The sequence below is a fragment of the Saccopteryx leptura genome, chromosome 1 (assembly GCF_036850995.1).
Source record: "Saccopteryx leptura isolate mSacLep1 chromosome 1, mSacLep1_pri_phased_curated, whole genome shotgun sequence".
Taxonomy (NCBI): Eukaryota; Metazoa; Chordata; class Mammalia; order Chiroptera; family Emballonuridae; genus Saccopteryx; species Saccopteryx leptura.
Genome location: NC_089503.1, coordinates 273,243,578 through 273,258,538, shown reverse-complemented (window position 1 = coordinate 273,258,538; position 14,961 = coordinate 273,243,578). Strand labels below are relative to the sequence as shown.

General features: G+C 40.3%; 1 protein-coding gene across 5 annotated transcripts in view; it reads right to left on the bottom strand.

Moving 5' to 3' along the window:
* Positions 1 to 256: 256 nt before the first annotated feature.
* SLC11A2 (solute carrier family 11 member 2) overlaps positions 257 to 14,961 on the bottom strand; it is a 41,354-nt gene continuing 26,649 nt past the window's right edge. For all 5 annotated transcript variants that reach the window (XM_066354081.1, XM_066354047.1, XM_066354074.1 and 2 more), the window contains exons 11-17: positions 13,607 to 13,693; positions 12,401 to 12,520; positions 12,100 to 12,249; positions 11,093 to 11,166; positions 9,567 to 9,720; positions 7,024 to 7,077; positions 257 to 474 (exon numbers count right to left, since the gene is read on the bottom strand). In XM_066354081.1, the coding sequence (XP_066210178.1) occupies positions 397 to 474; positions 7,024 to 7,077; positions 9,567 to 9,720; positions 11,093 to 11,166; positions 12,100 to 12,249; positions 12,401 to 12,520; positions 13,607 to 13,693 (717 nt within the window). In that variant the 3' untranslated portion in view covers positions 257 to 396. The remainder of the gene's footprint in view (positions 475 to 7,023; positions 7,078 to 9,566; positions 9,721 to 11,092; positions 11,167 to 12,099; positions 12,250 to 12,400; positions 12,521 to 13,606; positions 13,694 to 14,961) is intronic.

The window sequence follows — 14,961 nt, the reverse complement described above, 5'->3', positions numbered from 1 at the left end:
TGTTTGTCTGAATGTTTTTTTAAAAATACAAAAGATATATCAGTTTTTACACCCTTAGAACTCTACCCAAACTGATATGTTCAGGTTTACATAAATACATACACATATATATTTTTTCAATTCCAGAAGTTAAGACACAAGCCCATAGGGATGTGTGGCTATCACAGGCCAATCAATGAACTCTGGCCATTACAGGACTGTTGTGAGGTAGGCGGGTCTCTGACCTATACTTAACAGCTCTCAGCTTTTAACAACCTTCCCATGAGGAAATCTTTGCCTTTTGTTCTAAACATTTGAACTAAACTCACCTCTGAACTAACAGAGATATGTTAACAGGACGCTTGACACAAATGGACTAAGAGAAAATGGTTCTTATACAGTCTCTCAGGCTGTCAGTCATCTAGACACAAGTGAGTCAGTATCCATGGTGTTCAGAAGGTAGAGTTCAGGCTGAGCTGTCAATCCCAGATGGTACTAAGGACAAAAAAATAGAAAAGGTTAGATTGATTTTTAAGTATTAAAGTATTCAAATTGGCACTTAAGCTTCTATAAATAGCATATCAGTATGGCCTTTGTTCAGTACTGCTACACTGATTTCTTTTTTTTAAGGAAGAGAGCCAGGGTCAGGGGGCGGCGGGGCGGGGGGAGGGCAGATAGGGAAAGACAGGCAGAAAGGGAGATGAGAAGCATCAATTCTTCATTGCAGCTCCTTAGTTGTTCATTGATTGCTTTTTCATATGTGCCTTGGTCAGGGGTCTACAGCAGACCAAGTGACCCCTAGCTCAAGCTAACAATCTTGGGCTCAAGCCAGCGAACATGGGGTCGTGTCTATGACCCCACGCTCAAGCCAGCAACCCTGCGCTCAAGGTGGTGAGCCCGCACTCAAGCCAGCGACCTCAGGGATTCAAACCTGAGTCCTCTACGTCCCAATCCAACTCTTTGATTATTCTTATAAACACACTTTGCTGCAGGATGGGTGCTTCTGATAAGGATATTAAGGGAAAATGTACTGACTGCTTTTGTATTTTAGTATTGTGTGTAGGAAATCAAATTTCAAATGGTCTAAATCCTGAGTCCAATTATCCTTTGGCATCTGAACAAAGTCATTAAAAAACAAAACAAATAAACATAAAATGGCATGTGCTGAGAGAAAATGACCTATGGGTCCCAAATGTTTGTCAATCTGAATCAGAATAACTTCAGCTGCTTTTAAAACACATGCTAGGATCTGTGAAGCTGTATTTCATACTCTTCCTCTCCTCTGCATACACTGTGGGATAATCACTGAATCTCATTTTAGCCCTACTGTAACTACTCAGGGATTTAGAAATGTTACTGTCCCTTGACAACAGCAGCCTGTGAATGAGTGCAGAATGCAGACTATGAATCCATAGGAAGAAAATATTCCTATCATAGCAGAGTTGAAAAGACACTGGAGTTGGGTTCAAGCTCCAACTCTGCCACTTCCTATGACCTTGAGCAAGTCATGTTATACTTTCGGAGCCTTATCCAACTTAATTGCAAAATGGAAATAAATGCTACCTTTGCAAATTTCAAGTACGTTAATATGCTATCTCATGTCAGTGTTCAATAAACATAATTTTTTTAAGCAAGTGAGAGGGACAGACAGGGAGAGAGATGTGCAGCATCAACTTATAGTCGCAGCACTTTAGTTGTTCATTGATTGCTTTCTCATATGTGCTTGATGGGGGTGGGGGCTCCAGCCAAGCCAGTGACCCCTTGCTCAAGCCAGCGAGCTTTGGGCTCAAGCCAGTGCAATGGGGTCATGTCTATGATCCCACACTCAAGCCAAGCAACTGCATGCTCAAACCAGCAACCCCACTCTAAAGCCAGCAACCTCAGGGTTTCAAACCTGGGTATTCAGCATCCCAGGTCAACTCTATACACTGTGCTACCACCTGGTCAGAAAAACATAATCTCTTTTACCACGTTTACAAACTGTCCTGTGTACCTCACAGGCATGTGATGACTGCATAAAGATGAGTCCAAATGGAGCCAAAGATAAAACTATTTTCAATTAATGGGCTAGGAAATACTAAGTCACACTGGCCTTAAGACAGAAAAATAGATCTTCAGACTTACTCACTTTAGTGTTTTACATTTCAGGTTTTTCTAACCAACAGCAGTTGTCAGACATACTGACAATTCATTGCAGCCTTTTCACAAGTGAGCAACAGTGGTGGGCTTCCTCATTATGTAGTAAGCAAGGACTGCATTATTAGTTCCATGATCCCCAGAGTATATCACTTAGGTGACTTAACAGAACTCCTTCACAGAGAAGTTTGTCATATTGCTATGAGACTGAGAAATGAAGCTAAATGGCACAGATATAGGCTAAAATTCTTTCAGGGGCGGGGAGGTAAAACATATGAGTAAACTTACTATTAGTTCTTAGCTATTGGTGAGATAGGATCCTGCCCATTTTCTCTACCTGCCAAAAAGCATTGTTATTTTCTTTTAATTTAATGCAGGACAAACAAAATTCGACTACCAGTTGGCAACTTCTGAGCTAAAAATATTCCAACACTAACTATCAAGCAAATGCTTCTGTGTATTGTTTCTGGTGCTGCTAAATGTCAAAGCTTGGTGTTTTAAACTCACATGAAGGGTGTACTAGATATTATGTAAGATGGCTTGCTAATTAATAGCATGGGCCCTATGGTTAAGCTATTCAAGTTCATATGCCACTTGTCCATTAGCAATGTAATTGGGGAAGTTATTTTATTTTTTGGCCTCTAGGTTGCCTCATCTTTATGAAGTTGATCCTCTAATTTTAAGAATTAAATGAGATCACATATGCTTAGACCAGGATTAGCACATAGTATTGTCAGCTGTTTTATACATTCAGAAGCTAAGGTGTCAAGAGAAGCTGACACATTTCGATTCACAGGGCCTAGCCAATGAAGAAGCAGAAAGAATTCCAGGACAGAGCTAAAGGAGATCTCTCAAATCAGGATCTTCAAATTGTTATGCATTTTATTTCAGTTTTGAAATTAAACCCAAATTAAGGCAGTTAAATGAGGTAGGACAAGAAAGAGAGCAATATTCCCAGATTACTTCTATGATATAAGACAGGGAAAGCTTGCAACAGAAAAAAATAAAATTAAGTTTTAGTGATACTCTTCGGACATATGAAATGTTGACTCAGATTTTCCTGTCATGAGTCTGGTGACAGGGCTAGTAATTCACTATGCCTGAACTTGTCTTTACTAAATGGTGCCAATATTCCCATTTATACTGGGTCTACCAAAATGCTCATTTTTAAGCTAAACAATTTTGATTTTCTCTTTTCAAATATTCCTTTTTATTAGCAATATATATAAAATATATACACCTATTTCATTGGTGAAATATTACAGGTAGAAAAATGTTCAGTCTAGACAGTGGTGGGATTCAGCCAGTTGGCACCAATTCAGCAGAACCAATACCTAATTTTTTTGTTGAGATCAGCAAATTTGTTGTTAAAATGGCACTTGTAATCAGGGTTCTCTTCAAGTTGGGAACCTGGGCAGCCACCCAGTGTGGAAATCACAAATTTACATTCTAAAAAAATGGGATCCTACCACTACATTGAAAAGATGGTTAAAGATAAATCACACAGCCAATGATGCTCGGATAAAAGCAAAAAAAATTGCCTGACTTGTGGTGGCGCAGTGGATAAAGCGTTGACCTGGAAATGCTGAGGTCACCAGTTCGAAACCCTGGGCTTGCCTGGTCAAGGCACATATGGGAGTTGATGCTTTCAGCTCCTCCCCCCTTCTGTCTCTCCTCTCTCTCTCTCTCTCTCTCTCTCTGTCTCTCCCTCTCCTCTCTAAAATGAATAAATAAAAATTAAAAATAATAAAAATTTTAAAAAAGCAAAGAAAATTGCAAGGATGCCAATCAAGAAGCAATATGGAAATATCTTAAATAACAGTTTTATTGTATTTTTGTCAAGTATTTTTTAATATTTTTCATTAATATTTTAAAACTTTCTTATAATCTAGTTTGTGTACCTTTATTGTTCTTATTTAAGTATTAAATGCATGAAATAATAAACTACCTTTCAGTATATCACTTTTTTATACTTAAAACGGTCATCAGGGCAGAGACTCAGTTGTTAAATTATTTGAATTCCACTACTAAATTTAGAGCAAAGAAAGGCAGAGGGTTAGGGTTCGGGTAACAATTTTTTTCAAGTTTAAATATGATAATAATGTGACCTTTAGCAAAAGCAGAACTATCTGACGAGGTGGGTAAGTAGAAATTAGTGTTTGGTATGCAGCTCATCAAGTCTTCTAGGGACTAACCCCATTTATCTCTCTATCCCTTCTAAAGAGGGAATACGAAGAGTGTGGGTGGGCTTAACATGTCATTCCAGGTGGTACTTGATTTTCAGTATTTCAAAGTTGTTGAGACTCTCATTAATAAACTTTTTCAAGGATAAAAAAAATACCAGGAAACCAAATTGGAAAAAGAAAAATGTTTTTAATTACAAACCAAGTTTACATATTGTCTGTTAAATGGTTACTAAGAGCTTTGTTGTAACTACTCCTAAAGCCACTAGCAGGACCTCACAGGAGCCGAACTGCAGCTTTCCCCATCCCTGTTATTCCTCGTGTGCTGGAGTGGCACAATTATTTCATGTCACATCGATGGAGAATGAAGACCAATTTACATAAAGTACAACTGTACATCCTTAAACATTCCACACAAAGACAATGCCAAAACATACTGCACATGCTGGCCCTGGAAAAGATTAAAGGGCTAAACGTTTTTCATGGCACCCAGAGCACTGGTTGAAGTACATTATCTGAGGATCAAATGGAATACAGTATGGGAGTGCTTAATGTTGTGAAATACTACATACATAGTATTAAAAAATGCCATTTAATTGGGAAAAGTTTTTTATCATTGCAAGTCATAAATACAACTTCTAAAAGAAACTGGAAGTTTTTACCTGGGCTTCTAAACATTTATGAATCTGAGACTGACTGGGCCCACAGACTGAGGGCAAAGGTAAATATTTCTGTACCATCTTTATAAACAATGTTTTGGTCAATTTGGCCAGACCTAATACAGTTTAGGATATAACTCTGATATTGTCACAGGGGAAATGGGTGGGTATGAGAAAAAAAGAGTTAAGGAAATGTGTCTTTCCTTATCCTGTGCTGTATTACTTGAGCGGCTAAGATAAAGGTACAGTCACTGAAATAGTAGTTTACCCTTAATGATTATAAAAGACAATTTATACAGTCTGTGTGAAAAGTACCAGCAATAATGCTGATACTTTTACATGCACAACTGAACAGAGAACATCAATTCACCAGGACTCCAGAAGGAAAGCCCCCCCACAAAATGAGAAGTCATTCAATGCCATTGCCATTACTGTCCTCACCAAGTCAACAGCTATAAAAGACTTATCTAACTCCATCAGATAATGTGATTTGATTTAACATAATCACATAGTCTCAGGCTCCAATGTCCAAGTGGCTGAAGAACAGCAGCTTCATGCTGAAGGGACCCATTTCCTTTGACTCCAGAGCTCCACCATCTGGTCTCAAAGCTTTTCCCTCTGAGGGAATGGCTGAAGAGAGGTAGCCCAGTACAACCTTGCCAAGAGAGAACTTTGCAACCAGGGTGATACCTATTGACTTGCTGAAAGAGAGCTTTGTAGAGGTTAGGTCCACAGCTCCTGAGACTGCCTTGCAAGTCGTCCTGGGCATACTTCTGGAAAACATGTGGCTCTGGTAGCAGGTGGCATTTAGGAATTTAACAGATGGCTCTTCTTGTCTTTTCAAGTCTTTTCTCCTCACCCCAAAGTCTTATGAGAACATCAGTTTATAAATGCTACCATCTTTTTCAATCATGAAAGGAGGAAGGTAAAGGTTTTACAACTATATGTGCTCGAGAGTAAGTATCAGGAAAGCTCTGTGTATTAACAGAGAAGTTATTAAAATCAGGACTCTCAAGAAAATCCTGATAAGTGTTCAATCTTGAAGAAAATCTAAGTGATTTTCAAGGTGATTTGTAACCACCTACAGATAAGTTTTGCTATTTGTCCATTTATCACCTTTATGCTTTCTCACCTCTCTTAACTTCCACTGAGAAATCTGAAGTAGAAATAAAAGAATCCTGAACCTGATAGAGGTAGATGTCTCTTAATCTCATATTTAAAATAAATAAAACCACTCTAGTTGAAATTTCATATTTTTATAATTAAAATAATTATAAGGGTATGCATAAGTAATTTTCAACCTTTTATAGTCCATTAATTTTTTTGTGTGTGACAGACAGAGAGAGGAACAGACAGACAGGAAGGGAGAGAGATGAGAAGCATCAATTCTTTGCTGTGGCTGCAGCAGTTTCTCAGTGACTGCTTTCTCATATGTGCCTTGACCGGGGGGCTACAGCAGACTGAGTAACCCCTTGCTTGAGCCAGCGACCTTGGGTCCAAGCTGGTGAGCTTTGCTCGAACCAGATGAGCCCGCGCTCAAACTGGCGACCTCCACAGCCCAGTCTGACACTCTATCCACTGTGCCACCACCTGGTCAGGCCATTATTTTTTAATAAACAAATCTGCATACCCATTCTTTTATTATAAAATTTATTGCATTTCATAAATTTTTTTAACATATACCCTAGTTAAGAATCATGCATATAGATTTATCTCTCAAAAGGATAAAATAAGCTGGCCCTCAGCAGCTCCTGAAAAGTGTAGTGTTAGAACGACAGCAGCAAATCATCAGTTTTTCAAAGATCCTATCTAATCCAGTTTCCAGATTATGAGGTCAGGAAAAAAAAATTTCCACCTTTCAAATGTATGTGAAATAAAGTCTTTCGCAACACACAGTTGAGTCCTAAATGTACTCTGTGCAACAGCACATACTTTGGGCTATGTTCACACAGTAAACCATAGAAACACACTGGCTCTGATGGCTACCTGGATCAGACAGACTGACCCAGTGTTTACTTAGTGTAGTCACTGGAGGCTTCTTCAGTCAGGACTCTAGAGGTGCTTACCGTGCGCCCACAATCCAGGAAGGACATGCCCAATGCAATCAAACATTGCCAAATCTGAAAGACAAAACAGCCATCATTCACCAAACTCTCTTAGGAGTCTCTTACCCACTGTGATTGCTCACATTGTAAGGCTCAGGCAAACTTGCTCTCTTCCTTGAACATCCAATTTTGCCTATCTTCTGTCACCAAGTCATTCTCCAAATCCACCACCCCTTCAAAACATCCTGGAGTCTGCCTTCTTCAGCAAAGTTTTTTCATACTAGTTACAATACTAAGTTCCCTCTGCTCCTACTGCTTTGTGTTTGCAGTTTGTTTCTTTTATCAGACTTGGAGGTCCCTGAAGACTACTTTTCTTCAGTCCTAGCCCATTCCTCATGATGAGGGGAATGAATGACAGACTATGGAGGAACAGTAATATAAATATATGAATTTGAACTCAACTGAACACAAACAAAAAGGGTCACAAAATGAAATGGCTGCAGGAATGACTGAGTCATTTTTTCAGGGTGGGATAAGTTGCTCTGCTGCAGTTCCCCCTGATGCCAGGGAAGATAAGGGCCCTCATGATGTTGTGTAAATTGTTGAGTATTTTTCTTTATTCTACTTTAGGTTACATAAGTTCAAAATCCTTTTGATTTTTGCCTTGACTATTTTTAATTGTTATTAATCATAATAAATTTTCTACTAAAATCCATCCACGAGTAACTACAACTCTGTACCATGCTTCCTGCACAGCACACAGCCAAGTGAAGAGTCCCGTAAGCTGCTCTATGAAGTTTTGGAGCAAAACAGCAGTAGACCACTCTAGAAAGAGCCCTCGGCCTTAAAAACTGTCTTCAACAACCTCAATAGTCTCAGCGTGCCTGAGGACCACTCAGAACCTTCATAAACAATTTACATGAAGGAAGGATCTCCTTAACCTTGACAGCAAATTTTAAAAACAATTCCTGTCAGGGACATATTTAGTTCCTTGGGTTGCCTTGGAGTAAGTCCCTAGATTACAGGGTCAGCATAATCTTAGTGTGCCCAAGGTTTACTGGAGAGCAAAATAAAAGGAATGTGTCAATCTAGGACACAGTTTTTCAATATTCACTCCAGTGATTTTTCAGTCAAGTACCTAACCTGTGGCATGGGGACTAGGTACGAGTTAAAAAAATCAGCAGTGGGTTTCTAGCCTCCATTCTTAAAGCATTCTCTTTAGCAGATATGGTATAAATTCTACTGTCCCTAATCTTCAATCCTTGTGTTTTTCAGAGAAAGCTGCATAGAGTAGGGAGGTGGATTTGCTGTTGTTGCTATAACCATTTTTCATTAATATAAGTAATGTTACAAATGACTTGGGAAAAAAGAAGAGAATACATCCATAATCCCAGCATCTTAAAGTAAGTACTGTTACCAATTTTATATAATTGACTCCAGAATTATGAAAATTTTTTTATTATATATATATAATTCTGCATTCCTTTCAATGTGGTTTTGTAACCATCATTTTTTTTTAGATTTTACTTATTCATTTTAGAGAGAGAGAGAAGGAGGGAAGAGCAGAAAGCATCAACTCCCATATGTGTCTTGACCAGGCAAGCCCGGGGTTTCGAACCCATGACCTCAGTGTTCCAAGTTGACACTTTATCCACTATGACACCACAGGTCAGGCTGTAACCATCATTTTTTAATAATTCTAAAATAATTTAATGTGAGAATACCAATTTTTAATTATTTCATTATTGGACAGCTACTAAGTGGCAGAGCTGAGAAGGGCTGTGAATCCACATGTGATCCACCCAAAGCTCTGAAATCATACTGCACAGACCTTTCTCCAACCCCATCTTGTACCACTCTCTCTTTCCTGTACAGCTCCTCTTCTTCTAGTTCCTATACTATCTTGTTAAGAATTAGAAAAAATGGAAACTAGAAGAAAAAATAAAAAAAGAATGGAAACTAGACTAAAGTAATAGAAATAAGAAGATAGCTCTTAGGAACCAAATTTTACGGTTAAAAATATTGTTTAGCGTGACCAGGTGGTGGCGCAGTGGACAGAGCGTCAGACTGGGATGCGGAGGACCCAGGTTCGAAACCCTGAGGTCACCAACTTGAGCGCAGGCTCATCTGGTTTGAGCAAAAAGCTCACCAGCCTGAGCCCAAGGTTGCTGGTATGAGCAAGAGGTTACTGTCTGCTGTAACTCCCGGTCAAGGCACAGATGAGAAAGCAATCAATGAACAACTAAGGTGCTGCAAGAAAGAATTGATGCTTCTCATCTCTCTCCCTTCCTGTTTGTCCCTATCTGTCCCTCTCTCTGTCTCTCTCTGTCCCTGTCACAAAAAATATATATATTGTTTAACCAAAAAAGAATATCTATAGTTTAATGACAGCTAATTTAACAATTTCATGTAAATTATCTCAAGAACTATACTTTCAGAGATCATTTCTATAGTTTTTAAATTATCTCAATAACCTGTACTCCTTTGGGTCCTTTCTGGATGTTAGTCAGCCCCACTTCTGCCACCCCTGGTAACTATGCCCTGCCCCTCCCAAATGGACTTACCAAGTAAAATACAAAGCTTAGATAAGCCACACTGACCACAGCAGCCACTACATACAATAATACATGCCCTAGGTCCCGGACATAAATCACAACAAAGTACATGTTGATGGAACAGACGATAAGGACCAAGATCCCGCCTGCAATCCTCCAGCCTCTGTAAAAAAATCAGCACAGTCACTGGTGGAATAGTCTAGCTGGTCCACAAACAGAAAAGGACACTACATCTTGTGGAATAGACAGGACAAGAGAAAGAAGCATTTCAAAATGAACTGAAATATCACTCTTAGTATGTCCCAGATTTGGTTAAATAAGCCAAAGTTAGACACACTATTAGGGATAAAGAACAGGAAAAGTACTACCAAATAACCCAGTGGTAGTCAACCTGGTCCCTACTGCCCACTAGTGGGAGTTCCAGCTTTCATGGTGGGCAGTAGCGGAGCAACCAAATTATAAATAAAAAGATAGATTTAACTACAGTAAGTTGTTTTATAAAGATTTATTCTGCCAAACTTAGCAAAAATCCGACATAAAGTATTTGGTAAGTAATTATTATTATATACTTTAACTTGCTGTAACTCTGCTTTATAAATTTTATAAAGTAAAGTTACTTCTCTACTTTATAAATCACCATTACTGTGGAACCAGTGGGCAGTTAGAAAATTTTACTACTAACAGATACAAAAGTGGGCTGTAGGTATAAAAAGGTTGACTACCCCTGAAATAACTCCTATTATTTAAGTCCCTAAAAATGCAACAAGCCCTAAAAATGCAGTATGAGAGCACCTAGAGATGCAACAAGTCATTTCAACTACCTCCATGTCCACTAAAGACGTATATAAAAGGTAATAGTTTAGGCATTTCCCGCTCAGATCATTAACATGGAATTAAAATGCTTTATACTGCCCTGGCCGGTTGCTCAGTGGTAGAGTGTCGGCCTGGCGTGTAGGAGTCCCGGGTTCGATTCCCGGCCAGGGCACACAGGCGAAGCACCCATCTGCTTCTCCACCCTTTCCCCTCTTCCTCCTCTCTGTTTCTCTCTTCCCCTCCCGCAGCCAGGGCTCCATTGGAGCAAAGTTGGCCCAGGCGCTGAGGCTGGCTCTATGGCCTCTGCCTCAGGCACTAGAATGGCTCTGGTTGCAACAGAGCAATGGCCCAGATGGGCGGAGCATCGCCCCCTGGTGGGCATGCCAGGTGGATCCCGGTCGGGCGCATGCAGGAGTCTGTCTGACTGCCTCCCCATTTCCAAACTTGGGAAAAATGCAAATAAATAAATAAATAAAATGCTTTATACTTCAGTTGCTAAAGCTAGAGTTAAAGCCTTAAAAGCTAAACTTTCTCCCCCTGAAAATAAAGATAAGCTTGTCCTCTACTACATTCACAGTCTCCATTTTCTAAGCCAAAGATTGAGGGGGCAGTGCTCACAACCCCCTCTCAAACCCCTATATGACTCATTTTTTTAACTAGTCTATTTGATGAAGATAACCTTCCCCCATATAGCTTTGGGAGACTGAGAAGAGTACACTCACATTCCATTGGCAAAGTCATTCATTACTGGCCGCAAGCTGGTAAATGTGAGGATGGGTATGAGAGCAAAGGGAAGCTGGAAAAGAAAAAACGAAGATCAGATGGGACTACCCGGGGTCCCTGTATCACCCCAGAGAGCAGCACTGCTAGTGAAAGGGAAACATAGACCTTGCCTCTCTACTCCATGAGAAATTATTCCCATCATCCCAAATGTTCAAGCATTATGTTGAAATCTATGCGGCTGTCATTAATCTAGTATCAATTATGACCATAAGTGTCTATGAATATTTGTATCTGCCTTGTCTTAACCTACATAAGACCTAGCAGTGTCCTATATCAGTGGTCCCCAACCCCCGGGCCACGGACCGGTACTAGTCCGTGGGCCATTTGGTACCGGTCCACAGAGAAAGAATAAATAACTTACATTATTTCCGTTTTATTTATATTTAAGTCTAAATGATGTTTTATTTTTAAAAAATGACCAGATTCCCTCTGTTACATCCCTCTAAGACTCACTCTTGATGCTTGTCTTGGTCACGTGAAAATTTATCCGTCCCACCCTAAAGGCCGGTCAGTAAAAATATTTTCTGACATTAAACCGGTCCATGGCCCAAAAAAGGTTGGGGACCAGTGTCCTATATGATTTAATATTTGCTTAGCTTAATGAATCATAATTTTTTGTTCTATATGTAATTATAGTTTATAATTCCCATTCACAGGCTTAAAAAACCCAAATCATTTCTAAAATCCTTTTAGATGCCAGGGATTACATATAAATTTAGTGCAGATAAAGCCATGCTTCTTTCCTCCTCTAGGGGGCTGTATAGAGATGTGCTGTCAAATTGGGCACCTGAAACCTGTATAATTATGGTATCCAGTGTCACTCCTATAAATGCAATTAAAAATATATAGATTTTCCCCAGCACTTGGCACTAGGCGTGATACCTAAGGGCAACACATAATGCTGTCTGACTAAAAGAGATGTAAGTTTTCCCAGCTCCCCTCTCACCTGTAAGCTCTGCAGAACATTGAGGAAGTCATTCATTCCAGTTAGATGTTCTACATCTTGGAAAACAGCAACAAGCAGAGTGGGGATAATGGCAATAGAGCGGGTCAGAATCACTCGGGCAAAGCGTGACCATTTTAGGTTCAGGAATCCCTGGAAGAAAGCACCAAAGCAGGATGAATGTCTAGAATAGGAAACAGAAAGGCTTGGATAGGTTCAGGAAGACCTCAGAAGCATGGGATTAGTAAGTAACAAAAGGGCAATTTCCTCTCCTCGAGTCTGTACCAGTCAAAACAGCACATACCTCCATAACAAACTGGCCAGAATAGGTTCCTGTCATGGTGGAGCTCTGTCCTGCCGCCAGGATCCCCACTGCCCAGATGTAGAGTGTAGCTGGCCCAAAGTAACATCCCAGAACAACACCCTGGGAGAGGCAAGGAAGAAACAGGTGTCAGTGAACTGCTTAGACAACATCCAAAACAGCATTTTTCTCTTCTTTACTATGCACCACCTGCACCAAGTGCTGTACAGGGCACTGTCCCGGAAGCTTGACTCAGGTCCTAACCTCATTCTAAAAGCTTTCAACCTATATTTTGCTAAAAGATTCTCATTCCTCAGCCTACTCCTTTCCCTTCTCCAAGCTCCTAAAGCCTTCATCTTCAAGCCATACCTTAAATACTTAAAAAGAAAAAAGTCTAGCCCTGGCCCACGAAGCAGAGTTTGTTGGTTCAATCCCTGGCCAGGCACCTGCAGGTACAGATCAATGTTCCTGTCTCTCCCTCTCTGCCCTCCTCTCTCACTAAAATCAACAAAATAAACATTTTTAAAAACAAGTCTACATGACATTTCCCAAATAATACCACTTAAAAACTATTTTAGAAGATAACAAGAGTGAAAAGAAAGGTCAGAAAAACTTGGAAAATGCTACATTCATACATATTCTACTCTTGGAGGTTCACAATGTGCCAGCATAAAATGGACTAAGGCCTCAATAAAGAACACTTGATGCCTGACCTGTGGTGGCGCAGGGGATAAACCGTCGACCTGGAAATGCTGAGGTCGCAGGTTCGAAACCCTGGGCTTGCCTGGTCAAGGCACATATGGGAGTTGATGCTTCCAGCTCCTCCCCCTTCTCTCTCTCTATCTCTCTCTCCTCTCTCCCTCTCTGTCTTTCTCTCCCTCTCTCCTCTCTAAAAATGAAAAAATAAAATAAAATGTTTCTTTAAAAAAAAAAAAAAAGAACACTTGATTAGGTACTCTTTCTTTAATCACCGCAATTAACATCCTGTAGAACACTATACTATCGGCACAAGTTTGGGAACAGCTGAAACAATTCATTTTTTTAGCTGATCCTCTATTCCTTCTATACTGTCTAGCATCTGGACCTCTGAAATAAATGACACTCCAAAGAAGATACACACTCAGCTCTGAAGTGAACCCACAGGAAAGACCAGATACTATGCCGGAATAATGATTCAGGGGCAAAGAACACAAATCTGAGTAACTTTACCCCTTTGTAGATGTCCACAGCCAGTGTTGAGTTGTCATCAGGAAAAAGGCCAGTATGGGGACTGCTGCTATTTCTACAGACTTCAATCTAGAAGAGAAAGCAGTTTAGCAGCAACTCTCTTTTTTTTTTTTTTTTAACAGAGACAGAGAGTCTGCAAGAGGGATAGATAGGGACAGATAGACAGGAAGGGAGAGAGATGAGGAACATCAATTCTCTATTGTGGCACTTTAGTTGTTCAATGATTGCTTTCTCACATGTGCCTTGACTGTGGGCTACAGCAGACAGAGTAATCCCTTGCTCAAGCCAGCGACCTTAGGCCCAAGCTGGTGAGCCTTGCTCAAAACAGATAAACCTGTGCTCAAGCTGGCAACCTCGGGGTCTTGAACCTGGGTCCTCGATGTCCCAGTCCTCTATCCACTGCAACACCACTTGCTCTGCTGTAACTCCCCGGTCAAGGTACATATGAGAAAGCAATCAGTAAACAACTAAGGTGCCACAACGAAGAACTGAGGATTCTCATCTCTCTCCCTTCCTGTCTGTTTGTCCCTATCTGTCCCTCTCTCTGACTCTCTCTTTGTCCTGTCAAAAAAAATTTTTTTACTGAATTAAGAGTGTGCATTGTTGGGTCATTTTAAATGACAGGAAGAGAGGACCCTTAATAAGACTTCAAATATGAGAGGACACCCAGAATAGGTAGTCCTTAGTCAAAGCAGAGCCAGGAGTCTGAGGTCCTATAGATAGGAAGCAAAGTGGTGATCAAAACTAGATAGGCTTGCCTGACCTGTGGTGGCACAGTGGATCAAGTGTCGACCTGAATGCAGAGGTCGCTTATTCGAAACTCTGGGCTTGTTCAGTCAGGGCACATAAGAAAAGCAACTACAAATGATGCTTCCCGCTCCTCTCCCACTTCCCCCGTCTTTCTCTCTCTCTAGTCTCTCTAAAAAATGAATAAAATCTTAAAAAAAACCAAAAAACTAGATAGGCAATCAGGAACTGAGAAGATAGAAAATTCAAAAAGGCTGTACTAGCAACAGTATCTGTTTGATTGACTCCTCCCAACCTATCCTCATCACCAAATGGCAGGACTGGCAAAGAGGCTGGCAGTTGATAAACAGAAAACAAAGGGCCAAATACTGTAGATGTGAAGCCACTAACAAAATAGCATGAGGTAATCTTTAGTCTGAGCCAATCTCCCTTATCAGGCAAAAGCCAGGAAAAAAGGGTCTGGGGTTAGTCCCCAGACTGGAGACTCTGACTAGTGCAGTGACTTAGGGGACAGCACTGAGGCTACACATCTATTCTTCGGTGCTCCAAGTCACTGTCATATTTTCCTACCCTATTCCAGCCTTCATATT